The sequence below is a fragment of the Sinocyclocheilus rhinocerous genome, unplaced genomic scaffold, assembly GCF_001515625.1.
Source record: "Sinocyclocheilus rhinocerous isolate Xijiao unplaced genomic scaffold, SAMN03320098_v1.1 scaffold4256, whole genome shotgun sequence".
Taxonomy (NCBI): domain Eukaryota; kingdom Metazoa; phylum Chordata; class Actinopteri; order Cypriniformes; family Cyprinidae; genus Sinocyclocheilus; species Sinocyclocheilus rhinocerous.
The window spans coordinates 257,893-277,699 of NW_015657299.1; the positions used below are offsets into that span (position 1 = coordinate 257,893).

General features: G+C 38.2%; 1 protein-coding gene across 1 annotated transcript in view; it reads left to right on the top strand.

Annotated features, from left to right (window-relative positions):
- LOC107720969 (colorectal mutant cancer protein-like) overlaps positions 1-19,807 on the top strand; it is a 126,519-nt gene that overhangs the window by 98,015 nt on the left and 8,697 nt on the right. Inside the window, exons 13-16 of the mRNA XM_016528812.1 lie at positions 9,198-9,432; positions 11,968-12,266; positions 18,098-18,214; positions 19,324-19,447. Of these exons, the coding sequence (XP_016384298.1) occupies positions 9,198-9,432; positions 11,968-12,266; positions 18,098-18,214; positions 19,324-19,447 (775 nt within the window). The remainder of the gene's footprint in view (positions 1-9,197; positions 9,433-11,967; positions 12,267-18,097; positions 18,215-19,323; positions 19,448-19,807) is intronic.

Genomic DNA, 19,807 nt, shown 5'->3' on the forward strand with positions numbered 1-19,807 from the left:
TTTATATATATATATATTTTTTTTTTTTTTTTTGAGCTAATAATAAAGCTTTTATTCATGTCAGCAGTATCCTTGAATCTGGACTGTGTTCTGATCCATATGTTTTTCCGGTTGTTGTTCTGGATGATTATGCTGCAGTGAACGGATGGGATTTCAGGCTCATTGCAGCTTCTCAAATAACCAGACATTGATTTTTCCCCCTCAATCCTCCATCCAGCGCTACAGCATCTCTAAACCGCTGCCTCTCACTGTGCGCTTTCAGATGAGGAGAAATGGAGCTGTTCTCCAGCATTTCTGAGTGTTCAAATTTATTCTGACACTCTTATTGAGTTTCAGTGAGACAGGTGTTGAGTCTCCAGGTTTCATTGATTTACCACGGTAATCTCGTCCTGCTCATTGTTGTGTGTAAATTATTATGAATATCTCTGTTGATGATGTTCATCGCCATTAGACCTGTGATTGTTCTGCTCCACGAGGACCAAATGAGATGTGAGGATCAGAGTTTATAATGACTGACAGACCTGAAGATTATAAGAGTGAGTGTGTGTGTGTGTGTGTGCCAGCAGTGTTTCTGTGAAGATGGAGATAATTGTGATTGTCATTGTAATTAGGGGCTTCGCTAATTGAGGAGGGAGATTCATTTGGAGCCATTTTCACGCTTCATTGTGATTGTGTTTAGTGTCGTTCACACTGATGATGATTTAAACCGCTGGAGTCAGAGTCTGTGCAGCATCGCATCAAAAGCGCTTTCTCACCCTGAACTCTGGTTAAAAATTAACGATGGTCTGTCAATTTGTCTCTGCCGTGAACGCCCCTGGCTTAATACATAATAATAATAATAATAATAATAATAATAATAATAGTAATAGCTCTTATTGTTATTAAAATAATTTTAAACATTTATTGTAAAAAAAATAATAGTAATACACTTATTGTTATTTAGATAATTATAAACATTTATTGTAAATATAATTAATAATTAATTGGGAGGATATGTAAAAAAAAAAAAGGGGTCTGAAGATACATCAGGCAAAGATGAAGTGCTTGCAACCTGAACATAATGTACAATGCACAGGGAAACCTGGTGAGACGGAGGAGAGGCTGGGGCAAGAGGCAAACCACAGCCCCCGGAATCTCCAGGCACATGATGAAGACGGGAGCAGGAACAACATCACCGATGTGTCAGAGGACACAAAGCACCAGACAGAGGCGGAGGGTACACAGGACATTAGACAACCTAGACAGGATACATGTGTAGGAGTGGTCCGAAAGGAACCAGTGAACTGGCCCGCGGCAGTGGCAAGGAAGGAGTGGAAGAGGATTGATCACGATGTGGACGAGGTGCTGGAAACAGCCTTGGCAGGAGATGTGGGGAAGAAGCTCAAGGCTATGGCTTCCATTATTTGGAGCATATGTGCTGATCGCTTTGGAAAGAAAGAGCCTAAGGTCAAAACATAACAAACATATGTCCAGCCAAAGGAAAACGGACGCGTGAAGGAGATAGCAATCCTTAGAGGGGTTCTGTGGAGGCTGAGGAAGGCATTTCGTGAAGCAAAAGCGGATGAGAGACCAGCACAGAAATTCGTGACAACCTGAAGGAGCGCATTAAGACCTTGTGAAGAGCTGAATGTCACCGCAGGGACAAGAAGCGACGAATAAAGGAGCGGGCAGATTTCACCAAGAGTCCTTTCAAATATCTGTCGAAACTTCTGGGCGATGTAAGATCAGGGAAGCTGAAAGCAACAAAGGAGGAGGTGGAGGAGCACCTTTGTCAGGTCCATAGTGACCCTAGAAGGGAGGACAGCCTGGAGGAGATGGAAAAACTTATAAAACCAACAGAACCAGCTATTCTCTTCAGAGCTGAGGAACCGAGCTGGCAGGAAGTGAACACCTTTCTCAGGAAGGCCAGAGCAAAATCAGCCCCAGGGTCAAATGGCAATCCTTACAAGGTGTATAAATATTGCGAAAGGCTCAGGAGACGACTTTGGAAGCTACTGAGAGTGGCATGGAAAAAGGACTTCCTCGCTGACAGTTGGCTGGTCGCTGAGGGATGCTTCATCCCTAAGGAAGAAAATTCTACAGGAATCAAGCAATTTCGTGCCATCTTACTCCTCAACATCGAAGGCAAGATTTTTCTTGGGATTCTGGCAAAGAGGCTGACCACCTTTATGATGGACAAATGGGTACATGGACACGTCCGTCCAAAAGGGGGGGAGTGCCAGGGGTAGCGGGCTGTATTGAGCACACCAGCATCATCACTAAGATCATCGAAGATGCGATGAGGAACCATGGTGACCTGGCAGTTCTGTGGCTGGATTTAACAAATGCGTATGGGACGATACCCCATAAGTTGGTGGATTTGACGTTGAAGACCAACCATGTACCAGAGCGTTTCCAGAAGCTCTTGCAGTGCTACTATGACAACTTCAACATGCGCTTCACCAGTGGAGACTTCACTACCGAATGGCAGAAGCTAGAGGTGGGCATTGTCACTGGCTGCACGATTTCAGTGATTTTGTTTTCAGGAACAATGGTGAACATTCTCGTTAAGTCAGCAGAGAAGTTGTGGCGGGGTGCAGTGTTGGCCAGTGGCATCCAGCAGGTACCTATAATAGACCTCACCATCGCGGCAAAATCAGTACCTGAAAGATGGATCTTGGAGGATCTGGTTGAGCTCACGGATTGGGCAAGGATGAAGTTTAAACCTGAAAAGTCCAGAAGCCTGGTATTGAGGAAGGGGGGCATTCAGGACCAGTTCCAATTTAGGATCAAAGATACCATCATCCCAGTGGTCAAAGAGAAACCAGTGAAGAGCTTGGGGAAGTGGTATAGGGCAGACCTCAATGATAAGCAGAGTGTGAGGGAGATGATTATCCAAGCAGACATCTGGATGACATCCTTAGAGAAGAGCGGCCCACCCGGCAAATATAAGGCCTGGGGTTCACAAGGCTGAGGAGGAAACCCTGCATGTCAAGGCTGTTGCCATGAAAAAACAGGACAGCTGGACAAGGTGGGAGGGCTTTCGAGAAAGGGCCCTGATGTGGCAGGACATTTGGACCATGGAAGAATGCAGGATACAGTTCTTGATGTGTTCTATTTACGATGTCCTGCCTATTCCATCAAACCCCTACATATTTGAAAAGCAAGCAATTGAAAGCAAGCCAATCTTGAGCATGTCCTCTCAGCATGCCAGTCAAGTTTGGCAGATGGGAAATTCCAGTGGCATCCAGTGCGGTGCCCGGGGAGCAGTTGGGGGTTCAGTGCCTTGATCAAGGGTCTCACCTCAGTCGTGGTATTGAGGGTGGAGAGAGCGCTGAATATTCACTCCCCCCACCTACAATCCTTGCTGGACCTGAGACTCGAACCCACAACCTTCGGGTTACAAGTCCGAGTCGCTATCCATCAGGCCACGACTGCCCCTTTTTCCAGTTCATCAGGAGAGAGCACTGCAGCAGGACTGAGGAGTAGAGGGGTCCTGGCCTCAGCAAATGACTGGGAGATGCGGGCAGACCTGAAGAAGCGGCTTAAATTCCCAGAGGAGATAGCACACACTAGCCTCAGACCGTATATTGCCCTTTAGTCTAGAGGTACCAAAGCAGGTGGTGCTCATAGAAGTACCCTGGGAGGGAAGGATGGAGGAGGCACATGAGTGCAAGCTCAAGAAATATTAAGGCCTTATCCTTGAGAGCCAGCAAATTGGATGGAAGGACTGAAATTTACCAGTAGAGGTCGGCTGCAGAGGTTTTGCTGGACAGTCACTCTGGAGAACCCTTGGGCTGCTGGGGATTGAAGGGATGGCCAGGCAGAAAACAGGCAGAAACAGCATCTCATTGGATCTGGATACAGCGGGAGGTGCGGTGGCAGAGCCAACCTGTTGAAGGACGAACAATGACATAGAGTTGGGTGGTGGCCAGCAGGGGTAGATCCAGGATGCTGGATTTGCTGTCGAGCCCTCCCGAGGTGTCATGGGCTTAAATTGGTGAAGCACCAAGGAAGTGGGGGTGCCCATCTGACGACCGGCTGTAGCTACTAACCCTTGTACAGTTGAGAGATGTAGCCAAGCCTTGACCTGGTGCTTAAAGGGAGGAGAGAAGGAGAGGAGAAGCAATGCCACTGGCTCACAGTTGGTGCAGGGCCGAGTACCTGTAAAGGTGGGCCAGTTGCGATGGTCTCATCGTATTTTGCATAATAATAATTATGATCAAATATAGAGCAAAATAAGTAATAATAATAATTACTATTATTGTTAGTAAAATGCTTAATAAACAAATATTAATAAACATTCATTATAAACTATTATTACTAATATTAAAAATAATTTTAAAAATATATTAAAGTAATAACAACAATAATAATAACAACAACAACAACTGTTGTTGCAAATTATTTGTATAATACATTTTATAATTATTTTGTATTAACAATTACTCTTATTGTTATTGTAATAGCAAGTATTATAAAAAATAATTTCTCCTCTTAATAAAATAATTATAAACATTTATTATAAAAAGTAATAAATCTTAAAAATAATAATAATAATAAAAATAATAATAATAATAATTATTATTAAATTATAGATTATTATTATTATTATTAAACATTATAGATTACATTATTATAATTTTAATATTTATATGATATATTATAGAATTATTATATCAATATAATTAATATTGATATTATATATAATTATTAATGTTGAATTATCCATAGCGCATGGTAGTCTGAGGAGATAGACACATGGCTAGGGATTATGGGTATGAACTGAATGTTTACAGTGGTCACACTTCTACTGTCTCACAGTTTAACTCTACATAAACATCAACTGTCTGATGCACCATCTGTCTTTCTCCTAAAGAGCCAGAAGTCCACTTCATCTTCTGTTCTGACGGCCCACATGAGCTGCCATTAGATTCTTTCACTGTGACCTCATGGTGCTGGACAGACACTAAAGTGTATCTTTATCGCGTTATTAAATTCTCACCCATCTATTTAGATCCCCTGGAGGGTCCGAGCAGGATTGTATGTCAAATGTGAGGAGAGGATATGATAACGTTGGGTGGAGCAGAGAGAGGACAAAATGACTAAGAAGCCATCTCCTTTTTGCTCCAGCTCCTGCACAAACAAATTCAGTTGCTTTTTCAGTCGATGCTATCAATAAACGTTGGGAATCTGATGGTGTTCCAGGGCTGTGGCTTGTGTTGAGCATTGCCTTTTTTACCACATTGCAGAATTCAGACAGAAGGGAGGGATGTCTTGCACTTGACTCACATATTTGAACAAGAGCCTCCACCACCCTCACAGCCTCCCATTTCCGGCGAATGCGGTTGGGCAGGATTAGGCTAAAGCGTGTGTGCCTTTCTGCCAGAATGACTCTTACATGAGCCACTGTTTGTGCAGTGCATGCTGATTTTAAATAGTTACCCAGGTTATGTCTTTCTGAAAATGTCACATTAGGTGCCAGTTACGGTTGAATGACACAAAGTGATGGCAACTTATACCTCACTAACAATATAAAAAACAAGAAAAAATGCAATTACAATGGAAGCTAATGGGGCAAGTACACAATGAATGTCATCACATTTTGTTCATTTGTAAATCGAGGTATGGTTCAAAAGTAACCTTTTCTTAACCATGTAAAAAAAAAAAACTGACTGGAGGGAATTGGTTTTATACTGGATTATAAGTGGTTATTTAATAAGATGCAGGGTTTTGTGAACTATTTATAAAAACCTCTTAGCAAGAATGACCAGGCAGCAAAAGGCATAGAAACACACAACACAACTTGTATCTAACCTAGACTATTCCTTTAAGAAGCCTGAATCAGGTCCTAAAAAGACTAGTCTCACTCTCTAATTTGCGTGTTGTCTGGTTTCTGAACAGCAAGCCACAGAGAAGTGGGAGCTGTAGTCAGGGCCAGAGGAATGCTAGAAGGGGATTTTTCATTTGGTGAGCTCACTGCTCTCCTGTAAAAGCTTTGCTTTACAACAAAGACAGACGTAGTAATGGCAAGAATCATCAACATGCTTTATAAGGAGTGATCCATTCTTTTAATATAAGAATAATGTGCATCCAGCACAGCACAGACATGTGTTTTTGTTTTTACAGCAATGCATCATTTTCTTTATCAGTTTTCTGTCATGTTTTGCAGTAAAACGTCCTTAAAACAAGATGCATCCTAACACGATTTACAACATTACACTTCTACAGTAAGTAAAACGCCCCTTCCAGTCCCAAAAACCTCAACTTTCAACCTTTCAACGTAATTTGACCACAAACCCAGATCCCAGAGTCATCGACTCTAATGTCACGGCACAGGGTTTTGGCATTTCATCCAGGCGTGAACAAGCCTGGCTTAGAGCACTTAAAAGTAATGTTTCTGTGTGCTCCACATTTCTTACTTTTTTAAAAGCTGACTGGATAGAAATATGAAAAACGGTTTATTGCTAACAGTCACTTAGACCTGATAGATCATTAAAAATATCTGCGGTGAGCGCTGATTACTCAGCCATTTCCCCCCCCCGGTGAATGTGTAAGCGTGAGTCAGAGCACCCAGCCTTTGTGTCTCCATGTGAAACCTCTTCCTCTCGGTGGCCTCCTGTTGTGTTTTCCGGGGTTGACAGGCAGATGAGTGGCCCCAGGGACAATGAGATGATGTAGGCTTATATGGGTCTGGCCCATCATCAATGAAATCGGATCAAACACTCACCACAATATATGGCATCAGGCAAATGTTACGCTGATGACCTTGTACGTTCTGTGAGTCAACAGACAATATAATTGAGTGAATCTAAAACACAACTGAATCACAGCTATGAACAATTAAGCTGCAGTTGACTATGCAAATAGAAAATAAACATGGTTCGAGCGGCAATACTGACACTGACTCCATTACTAGATAAATGTTGAGGCTCCGTCCTTTCTAAATCTGGATCCGCAGTTATTATCCGCACATCATAAAAGCTCTAAACATAGACCTGTGAATGTGCCATGGTTTATATTCAGATATTGGACCCGTGTGTGTTATCCGACAGCTTGACCCACAAAAATATCTACTTGTGTCAGTGACTGTCTTTCCAAGGTCTAATTCATGTTCTACACAAATCTAAGCCTGTTTCCGCCATGGAATAAAAAGAAAAAGGTAATTGCAATTTTTTATTTCACAATTCTGAAATTTTTTTCTAACAATTCTGAGGGGGAAAAAAAGTCAGAATTGCGAGATATAAATTTAGAATTCTGATTATTTTTCCCTTACAATTTCAAGTTTACATCTCAGAATTTTGGATTTTTACCTTACAATTTAGTCTCTTTTTTCCCCCTCAGAATTACCCTCAGTTTATATCTCGCAATTCTTTCTTTTTCTGCCAAAGAATACAAAATAAAGAAGTTAATTGTATTTTTTTAATCTCACAATTCTGACTTTTTATCTCAGAAATGCAAGTTTACATCTCTCAATTCAGATTTTTTTTTTCTTGCAATTCTGAGGGGAAAAAAGTACAAATTGATATAAGCTCAAGATATAAACTCACATTTCTGTGATAAAAAGTCTTTTTTTTATTTTTTTAGATAAATTATTTTTTTTATCCCGTGGCAAAAACAGGCTTCAATACAAATCTGAAGACGTAAGCGTTCACAAAACATTTAGTTTACATCATATAATATGTTAAACAGGACTTAAACAGGATATTAAATGAGAAAAAAATACAGAAACACAGGATACAGGATGGAAATCAATTAGACTATAAGACCAAGAATGTGCATTAAAAAGTAAATAGGGTCAGTTTGATTTCAGTATCAGTATATATGAACAAAAACTACGGAAACATTAGGGGCAGTTTCCAGAGCACCTGCAAAAGGAGGGGCTTGTTGTAAAACCAATATTCCCCTACTAATAAAGCTGTACTGAAAGCAGGAACAAGTACATGGAACAGAAAACAAAGACAGACTTTTATAGCTAGTCATTATAGCTGGTGATTAAACACTGTGCAGGTGGATCTGTGGGCATAAATCACACATCTGCTGAGGTTAATGTTGAGTCTCTCTTACTCTCTGGCTCATAAAGAAACCCAATAGAGATTAAAGGAATGAGTCTGTTCCCTGGTAACATTACGGGTCATTCCCCTGCATTCCTTGTGTAGGCTGGACTGATATTATGGGATGGTGACAGAAACTAAGAAGAGGCTTTTGTTTGATTCTGCTTCTCATGCAAACTGGCCTGTAACAAGAAAACTAGGTGGATCCTGTGTATATGCCCTTCCTTGATATTGTACTATGAAATGTTCTGAAACATTCTCCGGAATAATTGATTCTGCCTGGTCAATTGACACAATCTGCAGTCAAAAGAGTTCTCAGTGTCAGTTAGGGATGCCACAATTCTCAATATAATATTGAACCGTTCGGTACAACATCTATGGTTCAATATGCGATTGTGAACCGAGGTTTTTCAGTTTTGCATTTAAATACTTTCCGTGTGTATTCTTTCTCTCTGAATTGGCTCTGTTTGTGTGTCCGTGAGTCTCCTCGCTTATCAAAAACAACACACATCAAACATCCTCCCTTGTAATGACTTGTAATGAGAAGCGTTTCTAAACCTGCTGTCCAACAAAAGAGAACATTGTAATATGTTTTTACTCCACAACACCAGTTGAATGTTTGAAAAAACTTCCTTTTGTGATCTGATGTGGATTCTTATCACAGAATGAGGCAGAAAATATACTGTAATAAAGGCTATGTCGATTAGCAATGAATTATAAATATAATTAACTGTTATGAAAATACCTGGGATGGCTTGAAGAACACAGATAAACTATAAACTAAACTATCACAGATACACAGATAAACTAAAAATCTCTCTTATTTTGTAATAGTAATCATTATTATTATTATTTATAATTATTATTTTATAATTAAATATGTTTTATAATACGTTTATACTTATTTTATTTATTTATGTGTTTATTGATTTATTTATTATTAAAAATAAGTATAAATATGTATTATACAGTTTCATGTTTGGCGAAAATAATAAAAAATAGGGTTTTATGATTATGGCCAGAACATTTTTCAGTGTGAAAACAGTGTGTGTGACTGAATTTGTAGTTTAATGTGTGTATGAGTGAATCTTTGTTGGTTTACCTGTCTCACCTGTGTGTGTGTGTGTGTGCGTGTGTGTGTGTGTGTGTGTGTGTGTGTTTCAGCACCACCAGCTCCACGGCCAGCAGCTGTGACACTGATTTCTCCAAAGATGACGAGCAGCGTCTGAAGGACTACGTGCAGCAGCTGAAGAACGACCGGGCGGCTGTCAAGCTGACCATGCTGGAGCTGGAGAGCGTCCACATCGACCCGCTGAGCTACGACGTCAAACCCCGCGGAGACTCGCAGAGACTCGACCTGGAGAACGCCGTGCTCATGCAGGAGCTCATGGCCATGAAGGTACAGTACGACGCGCTTCATCAGATGAACCAGAATAATCGACCTCATGCTGATCTAATAATAATAATAATAATAATAAATCAAACTACTCTCATAACAAATGTCTTGATTAGGAATACTTAGTTCATGATTCAAGTCTGATGTTATTTGAGGGAAAAGGCTCACCAAGCCTGCATTTATTTGATCAAAAATACAGTAAATATTGTTAAATATTATTAAGATTTAAAATGGCTGTTTCCTATTTTAATATACTGTAAAATTGTAATGTATTTCTGTGATCAAAGCTGTATTTTCAGCATCATTACTCCAGTCTTCAGTGTCACATGATCTTCAGAAATCATTCTAATATGCTGATTTACTGCTCAAGAAACATTTCTGATTATTATCAAAAACCATTAAAAAAACATTTTATTACTTATAACATTACATTAACTTAAATTAAATATTTTATAAAATAAAATAAAACATAAACATTAACTGAAATAAAAATAAAATATTATATTTATAAGATAGAATAAAATAAAATTGATTTCAGCTAGTTGCCAAGGCAACATTTCAAATTTTTCTCATTTAGTTTAAAAGCACTAAAATAACTAAAACTAAAGCAAAAAATTTAAACTTAACAAAAAATTATAGACATATAAAAATGACAAAAACAAATTTGAATAAAACAATTAATAAAATAATTTTAATAAAATTTACATAATAAAACAAAAAATTATAGACATAAAAAAAGAATAAAAATGACAAAAACACATTTGAATAAAACAATTAATAAAATAATTTAAATAAAATTAACATCATAAAACTTCAAAATTAAACCGAAAACAGAAAATATAAATAAAAAAATCTAATTGAAATTAAAAAATTAAAACAAAAAAATTTACAAGAACTATAGTAGCCTATCAACTATACTAAAATAACACTGTTTTGAAAGCTGTTGTGCTGCTTCATATTTTTGTGGAAATATTTAGTGATACATTTTATTTTTCAGGATTCACAGATGAATCGAAAGTTCAATCATTCCTTTTAAAAAAATAATACAATTATTGTGATCCCAAACTTTTGAACAGTAATTTAAAATATACATATCAGTATTTTATAATCCATCTGCCATTGACAAACACACATAATGCATCTACTGATAGTGTCGAACATTATAATGAAGCAAAAGCTGTACATTTGTTGGATGAATGACTGAAGGTTGAGTTTATTACTGTCAGATTAAATCTGTAAAATGAAGCGGCGGTTTAGTTTGGCGATGTGTTTATAGATTAGTCTTTCACAGAAGCTACAGCAGATTTCTCCATGTTTGACTCTCTCAGTTCAGTCTGCTGTCGTTCTTCATCAGCGCACTGTTTCCTCTTGCTTGATCCGTCAGTGACCTTCAGCTTCGGCACTCGGAGCAGCGGCGCGTGTTTGAAATGTGAGATCCGATCGGACGCAAGGAGAGATGATTTAGATATGAACAGCTCCGTCAGCTGACATTTCTACAGAAACACTGACTCCAGATCAGTGTGAAAGACTCGCCCTTCAGAGATTCACTGTATGATTCACATCTAATAGGATGTGGCAGAAACGTTGGGTCTGAAAATATAAATGCAGTTGCAATATGTGTATGTTTGGGATTCCCAAATGTTTTTTGTCAGCCGAAACTCTTTGAGCTAAAATATTTTCTTGAAGTTAATATTTCAAGTATTTATCAACACATTCACATGTTCACGGTTCTCTGATCATGTGGCATGCAGGTAAACAAATAAAATATTTAATATTTTTTAGTAATTATTTTATTTTTATTTTTTAATTATTTTCATTTTAATTGATTTCAAATAAAATATTTTGTCTTTTTTAGTCAGTATTTTATTATTATTTTAAAATAATAAAAGTAATTATTTAAAAATAACGTATTTAATTTTATTAATGTTTTTCATGTTTTCATAATATTTCATATTTTTAGTTTATTTTTATTTGAAAATTATTGAATCTTTTAAATAAAATATTTTTTTATTGTTTTTTTTTATTGTTTTTTTATATATTGTTCACATTTTTCATAATATTTTATATATTAGTAAGTGTTTTATTTTAATTTTTTATTTTAAAAATATTTGTTTTAATTTATTTCAATGAAAATATTTCATTGTTTTATTTTTTTTTATTTAAAATAATTTAATTGAATGTTATTTCAGAAATATTTAATATTATTCACATTTTGCATATTGCTTTCATATTCCTCTTAATATTTCATAATTAATTCATCTTAATCAACACCCATTTGGGAAACCCTGGTATATGCAATAGAGTTTTTCTTGTGCTTATATAGATCATAAGTCAATATAATTGGATAAGAATGCACTAAACCCCTCGTGTACCGTCCAGGCGGTTCTTCATTGCATCAAACACACGATCTGACCGCGTCAGGGTTTGATGAGTGTGTGTTTGTGAACCGTATCTGCGTCGTGAGATGCTTTCAGCGGTGATGTGACATGTCAGGAGAGGAGCAGTAGGTCACAGATGTGTGTGTGTGTGTGTGTTCAGGAGGAGATGGCGGAGCTGAAGGCTCAGCTGTATCTGCTGGAGAAGGAGAAGAAAGCTCTGGAGCTGAAGCTGAGCACGCGGGAGGCTCAGGAACAGGCCTATCTGGTGCACATCGAGCATCTGAAGTCTGAGGTGGAGGAACATCAGGAACAGAGGCGGCGATCGCTCAACTCCACCGGCAGCAGCGCTGGAGCCAAAGACAAGAGCGGGAAGGTACAGTCCATGCAATACAACATACAGCAACATACTGCCAGGTGTCTGTTCACATATCCATATGCACATCTGTGGATATATCATTAAAAACCTAAATGGAAACGCCAAGATGCAAATACAGTTTCACACTTTTTTTTGTGGAAAATTTGAGGAAATATTGGTTAAAATCATTTGTGCACATCTCATTTGCTGGCGTTTAACATTTTTGCACAGACTACCATACAAAAATTATGAAATATTATGAACTATTAAATATTATTACAATTTAAAAGAACTGTTTTCTGTTTGATTATATTTTAAAATGTAATTTATTCCTGTGATGCAAAACAGTGTTATTTTACTATCATTGAGATACTGTTATAGTTTTTGTGCATATCTTGAATTAGATTTTATTTCATAATTAATTTTAGTCATAGTTTTAGTCATTTTATTTTGTTAGTTTTAGTCCTTTTAAATATGTCTGTATAGTTTTTATTTTTTATAGTTTTTCATTTTAGTTGTAGTTATTTTTGTAGTTTTTCACTGTAATTATTATTTTATTTCATTATTTTATTTTTTTTAAGTGTTTATTTATTTATTTATTTTAAATGTTTAATTTTGGTACTTCAACTTAAACTAAAAATTCAACCTAAATTGAAAATGAGAATTGTTGACTTGGCAACTAGCTGTAATGCAATAAGGTTTATTATTATTATTATTATTTTATTATTGTTATTATTATTTTATATACATGACCCCAAACTTTTGAACAGTACTGTATATCAACATTATTTTACCCTGGTCTCCAGATATCTGCACTGCCGTTAGCCATTGATGAATCTTTGTTAGTTGGCCACTAATTGTTAAATTATTAGAAAATTTGAAATTTGCATACAAATTTGTTGCTATTAAATAAATATTATACGATGAATAAATATATTTAAATAAATATATACAATGAATCGTGATATTTGGCTATGGGTTTAGTTGCTCTAATTATGATTGATGGATTGATAATCCTGAATCTAAAGAGTCTGTGGTTTTATAATCTATGAATGTGTCGTTGATGACGTTTATCAGCAGAGAGTCTCTTGTCTGTCTGTGAGATGTGAGTACCTGTCTGTCCGTCTGTCTGTCTGTCAGTCCATCCATCCATCTACATCTCTCTGTCTGATGTCTGCCCATCCGTCAATCTGTCTGTCTGTCCCTCTGTCTGTCTGTCTGATTGTCTGCTGTCTGTCTGTCAGTCCGTCCATCTGTCTGTCTGTCTGTCTGTCTGATTGTCTGCTGTCTGTCTGTCCATCTGCTGTCTGTCTGTCTGTCTGTCTGTCTGTTTGTCTGCTGTCTGTCTGTCAGTCTGTCCATCTGCTGTGTTTGTCTGCTGTCTGTCCATCTGCTGTCTGTCTGTCCCTCTGTCTGTCTGTCTGTCTGTCTGTCAGTCCGTCCGTCCATCTGCCCCTCTGTCTGTCTGATTGTCTGCTGTCTGTCTGTCCATCTGCTGTCTGTCTGTCCCTCTGTCTGTCTGTTTGTCTGTTTGTCTGCTGTCTGTCTGTTGTCTGTCTGTCTGTCAGTCCGTCCATCTGCTGTCTGTCTGTCTGATTGTCTGCTGTCAGTCTGTCCATCTGCTGTCTGTCTGACTGTCCCTCTGTCTGTCTGTCTGCCTGCCGTCTGTCTGTCAGTCTGTCCATCTGCTGTCTGTCTGATTGTCTGTCTGTTTGTCTGCTGTCTGTCCATCTGCTGTCTGTTTGTCTGCTGTCTGTCTGTCAGTCTGTCCATCTGCTGTCTGTCTGTTTGTCTGTCAGTCCGTCCATCTGCTGTCCATCTGCTGTCTGTCTGACTGTCCCTCTGTCTGTCTGTCAGTCTGCTGTCTGTCTGTCAGTCCGTCCATCTGCTGTCCATCTGCTGTCTGTCTGACTGTCCCTCTGTCTGTCTGTCAGTCTGCTGTCTGTCTGTCAGTCCGTCCATCTGCTGTCCATCTGCTGTCTGTCTGACTGTCCCTCTGTCTGTCTGTCAGTCTGCTGTCTGTCTGTCAGTCCGTCCATCTGCTGTCTGACTGTCCCTCTGTCTGGCCGTCCGTCCATCTGTCTGTATCTGTCTGTCTGTCTGTCTGTTCTTCCTTCCGTCCATTATCTGACTGTCTGATGTCTGTCCGTCTGCTGTCCGTCCATCTGTCTGTATCTGTTCGTCCATCTGCTGTCTGTCTGACTGTCCCTCTGTCTGTCTGTCTGTCTATCTGTCTGCTGTCTGTCAGTCTGTCAGTCCGTCCATCTGCTGTCTGACTGTCCCTCTGTCTGGTCGTCCGTCAATCTGTCTGTATCTGTCTGTCTGATGTATGTCTGTCTGTCTGTCCATCTGTCTGTATCTGTCTGTCTGTCTGTATCTGTCTGTCTGTCTGTCCGTCTGTCCATCTGCTATCTGACTGTCTGATGTCTGTCCATCTGCTGTCTGTCTGACTGTCCCTCTGTCTGTCTGTCGGCTGTCCGTCAGTCCGTCTGTTTGATCTGTCTGTCTGATGTCTGTCCGTCCGTCGGTCCATCCATCTGTATCTCTCTGTCTGATGTCTATCCGTCTGTCTGTCTGTCTGTCTGCTGTCCTTCTGTCTGTCTGTCCGTCCATCTGCTGTCTGACTTGTCCCTCTGTCTGTCTGTCTGTCTGTCTATCTGTCTGCTGTCTGTCTGTCAGTCCGTCCATTCATCTGTCTGTATCTGTCTGTCTGTCCGTCAGTCTGTCCCTCTGTCTGTCTGATGTCTGTCCGTCTGTCTGTCCATCCGTCCGTCCATCCATCTGTCTGTATCTGTCTGTCTGTCCATCCGTCTATCTGTCTGTCTGTCCGTCAGTCTGTCCCTCTGTCTGTCTGTGTATGTCTCCAGCAGCAGCTCGTGTGAATTATCGATGAGTATCTTCTCTCTCTCTCTGTTTCGATCGATTGCTCTGCTCTGTTCTTGTGTCTCTGCTGTGAAAGCGTCCCATCTGTGGGTGTGAGAGCGGGTTCGTCTGCTGTCGATCTCTCCTGTGCTGCGCAGGCGTCTGCGTTACACGCGATATTCTCTTACAGTCTCTGCAGATCCCAGAACGCCTCATCAAACCTGTGACCTTGGCATTGCTAGCGCAGCACTCTACTGTGCACATAATCCTCTTTATCTATAGGCACCAGATAAGATTCAGTTGTTTTTAATAAGAGTTTGTTATGATAGTTTCATTTACGTTTATGCATTTAAAAGACACTTTTATCCAAAGCTGCTTGCAATAGAGGAATGTAAGCAATCAGTTCATGCATTTCCTGGAATCGAACCCATGACCTTGGTGTTGCTAGCGCCATGATCTACTTTTTGAGCTTCAGGAATACAGTTACACTATCATTATTGGGTAAACATGTCTGCTTATCAAATAAATAAATGGACATGAAATATTGGTTCGTTACGTTAGAAGAATGAGAATGAAACTAGGACTTATTTCAGTGGTTCTCAGATGGCCTCAAGATCACTTAAAATGATTTAAAATACGTTAAAACAACTAAAAATCAAGACACTTTAAATTCACCCCCTCAACAACCTTTTTTTTGGTCTTTGAAGAACCAGGATTCTGACGGTCTCTGAAAACCTGAATATATTAGGAGGCCTTAATTTCTTTAATTTAAGGAAATATTTTGAATGAGCTTTTATTTTTATATTTTATTATTAATATAATTTCATAATTTTAATATTATTTATTATTTTACAACTTTATATTTTAATATTTATATTAATTTTAATTTTAAGTTCAAATAAATTTTAGTTTCAATTTTAGTAATTTAGTAATGTGTTTTTGTCATTTTGTCATGTTTCTATTTAGCTTTGATTTATTTTTATTTCAGTTTTAGTTTTAGTAATTTTTGTACTTCAACTTATTTTATTGCAGAGGCACCATTTTAATATTTATATTTTACTTGTTCAGCTTTATTTCAAAACAACAAAAATGATTTTTAAGAGTTTTAGTTTTAGTTAACAATAACAACACTGATAGTATATAGTGTAAATAGGCCTAGGTACTAATACTAGATAACAGCTTCATCTGGCACAGATCTCTGCTCTGTTCTGAGTGTCTGCAAACCATTCAGTGTTTTTTACAGCATGCTGTCATAAAAGACTCGTTGTAAATCTTTTTAATACCCATTGTAAATTAATGAAGAGCTCTGTTGAGTATCAATTCACAAACAACACTAACACATATGACCCCTATACAGTCTGTGTGTGTGTAGATGGCTTCACTGTCACACTAAACGTGCACATTCTCTCTGAGTCCCGTTTTAAAGCAGCATGCGGTGGGTATCTGCTGAATATTAACCCAATAGTGCTGAAGTAAAAGCGTTTAGCCTGGAGTGGCAGTCATTAAGCGCACAGTAGGGCATGTCTGCGGCTGTCTGAAAATAACTCACAACCCCCACTGAGATGATAGGAAACTGAGCCAGACATCGCCCCAAATCTAACCCTGCTCTCCCTCTAGCAAGGTGGGGTTTTCTTTACTAGTCAGATGGTGACTGCTGAAACTGTCTTCAAAACGGACACGCGTCGGCCCGTTAAAGAGAGAAAACTGAACTATTTTACGAATTGGTGATATCGAATGAATTCGTATGATTTGATTTAAAAAGAGAAACCATAATTGTTTTACAAATTGGTGATATTGAATAAATGCGTACAATTTAATTTAAATACAGAAAATGTAATTATTTACAAATTTGCGATATCGAATGAATTCGCAGTGTTTAATTTAAAGAGAGAAAATATCTGTATTTTTTAATGAATTGGCAATATTGAATGAATTTGTACGATTTTGTAGGGAAAAAAAGCATTACGTTTTCCAAAACGTAAAATAGTTACGAATTGCCGTGAGAGTTTGTTGACATACACTGAGAAACGTCGGTCTAGGATTTACTTTTAAACAATTTCATTTAGAAATTACTAATAACTTTCACAAATAATTACAACAGCAACAGCAAGTAACTCAATGAATTAAAAGTGAAATTTTGAAGTAGAAAGACTGAAATAATATTTTCTTGTAAAATGTACTCCAATAATTTTTGTTTTATTTACAAAATCATTTATTTATTTATTTATTTTTACATTTTGAATTCAAAATGGGTACTTTATATTTTTAAATAAACGTCCCTGGTCTTATTGTGCAATTCACTTTCATTATCCCCGGCAAAATCTGATAGCTGACTTTTCATTTTCATAACCAGGGCAAACTCGATTTTTTTCTCTTTCTGGGGTGTTATGGGTTTTGTTTGCTATTTTGTAGAGTGTTTTGCTTAACTCAGAAATACTTACACTTCATTACAAGTTGAATGCGCTGCTTCATGCTGTTTTTAAGGAAGCAGTGATAAATTGAATTTCATGTTGTTGGCTGCTGTGAACACGCTGAGTTTAGCATTGTTTTCACATCCTTCAGTGCTGATGTAAAACAAAGCAGAGTAAGTGGGTTTGATTTGCTGCTTTGAGCCAGCATGTGAATGAGTTAAACTTCAAGATATTGCCCTGTTTTTTCCAGTGTGTAACCACAAGAAACCTACTGTAAGAGACATTAGCGCTAGACCACCACAGCCTTTCAATTCTCAGTGGTCTTTGTGTTTCAGGAGAGCCTGTAATGTACATACCAGTCAGTAGCACCAAGTCTCTTTTTTTTAAGTTGGAGGAAGTTCACCACATGCTCTTTACCTCGGATGAGTGAGGCTGTAGTCGCATGGGGAATTACAACAGGGGGACAAGCACACACACACACCTGCCCCGGAGGCTCATCTCTGTGTTTTAGTCTTTTAAGTCCCTTTTAAATCCCTGTTGGAAAGATTCATTTAATGAGACTGGCAGAAATTGAGTGTTTTCTTCAGCATTCATTCCCTAATGAACACGAGACGTTTCCCATCTGTGCTAATGCACTTTTCCGAATCCCCTCACACGAACAGCCTGACCCATCTGAAACCCTCACACTTGTCCTTTGATCCACCTCTTACACCCGGCCAGCCGCTCCACGCTGAAGTTCCTCATCCGCCTGATAAGAGTGGTCATGACCCGAGAGGACTGTGGGCCGGGCAATCCCGAACTTGTGTGTGTGTTCAGATTAAGGAATGTGCTTGATTTAAATCAGCATAATCTTTCACCCTGTGAAGATTTGCATGTTTAAATATTGCCAGAGAATGCACACACTGGGATCCGAATAGTTGCACTTAGTTCTGGATGAAATATCTTTTAACTAGTCAATAGAAAGCTCCCCTTTTCGTTCACAGTCAATATCCCGCTCTTCTAATCACTAAGAATGGGACAACTGAAATTTCCTTGGCTGGCCTGTTGGACTGATGTTGTGATTGGCAGCTGAAGGTCTGGGGAAATATTAATATGTAAGGTATTGTGCTGCACTGTTTGCTGAGTAAATATGATATTTTGACCAATCAGTGACCACTTCTGGCCAGGTGTGTGATGAATGGGATAGTGAAATCATAGAGGAAGTCATGGGAACATGCTCTTGAGCAAATGAATTAGATCACTCTTCTGCTCCCATGCTGCAGTTTAATAACACAAAGAATGTGTTTCTTGCTTAAAAAAAAAGAAAGAAACAGACATTGGAATTTTTGTAGGCAATTTTTTATTTTTTCTTGCTTTTTTTTTTAAATAAATGTATTAAGTTTTTTTATTAAAATTTTTTAATTTATTAAATTTCTTTATTTAGTTTTTCATAAATATTTACCATCCAACTTGCTATAAATATTTTGTCGCAAAAAATCAAATAAAAAACACTTTTAAATATATAAATAAAAAAATTCACATGAGTTAATTGGATCGGACTTGAATTAAAGGTTTAAAGGAAAAAATATATATATTTTGTCATCATTTACTAACCCTCAAGTTGTTCCAAACCTCTATAAGTTTATTTCTTCTGTCGAGCAGATGAATATATATATATATTGAAGAGTGTTGGTAACCAAACAGTTGATGGTCCCCATTGACTTGCATAGTACAAAAAAAAAAATCAGTGGGGACCAGAAACTGTTTGGTTACCAACATTTTTGCCTGGTACAGTACGTGTTGAACGTGTGGACACATCCATCTTCCACATCCACCTTTTGTGTCTTTTTTTAAATTTCTTCTTGAGGTTTTTCCTTTCTGATTGTGTCACAGTTTAAATGGTCTCCAGTGACCTCAGGCTGTGTATGAACTCGGGCTCAGCGGTGGAGGATGGAGGACACGTCTGGCCTGTGCTCTTCATCCGCACCGTGCCTCTTCCTTCCTGCCCGTCTCTATCGGAGGAGTGGAGAGGTGTGGATTGAGTAGAAAAAATACAAAAAAGGTGTAGGCCACAGTCCCACAAATAGCTCAGTGGGCGCTTTACTAAAACATAATTTTAAAATATAATTAAAGGTAGTTAATGCCAACATTTCCTGTCTTTGAGTTTTTTTTTCTTAATCACACTTTAGTGAGTCTAAAACTAGGTCTACTACATCAGTTATATTTTGGAATTTACATCCAGTCTGGAATTGTAAGCCATGTGATGAGGAAAAAAAGTAGCATTAATGCTGCAATATTGAAGCTGTGGCCTAAGCATGTTTTTTGACACCTTACGCCTTGGTGCATATTTGGGCAATTCAAATTTGAATTCAGCTTGCAACATTTTCTGATGT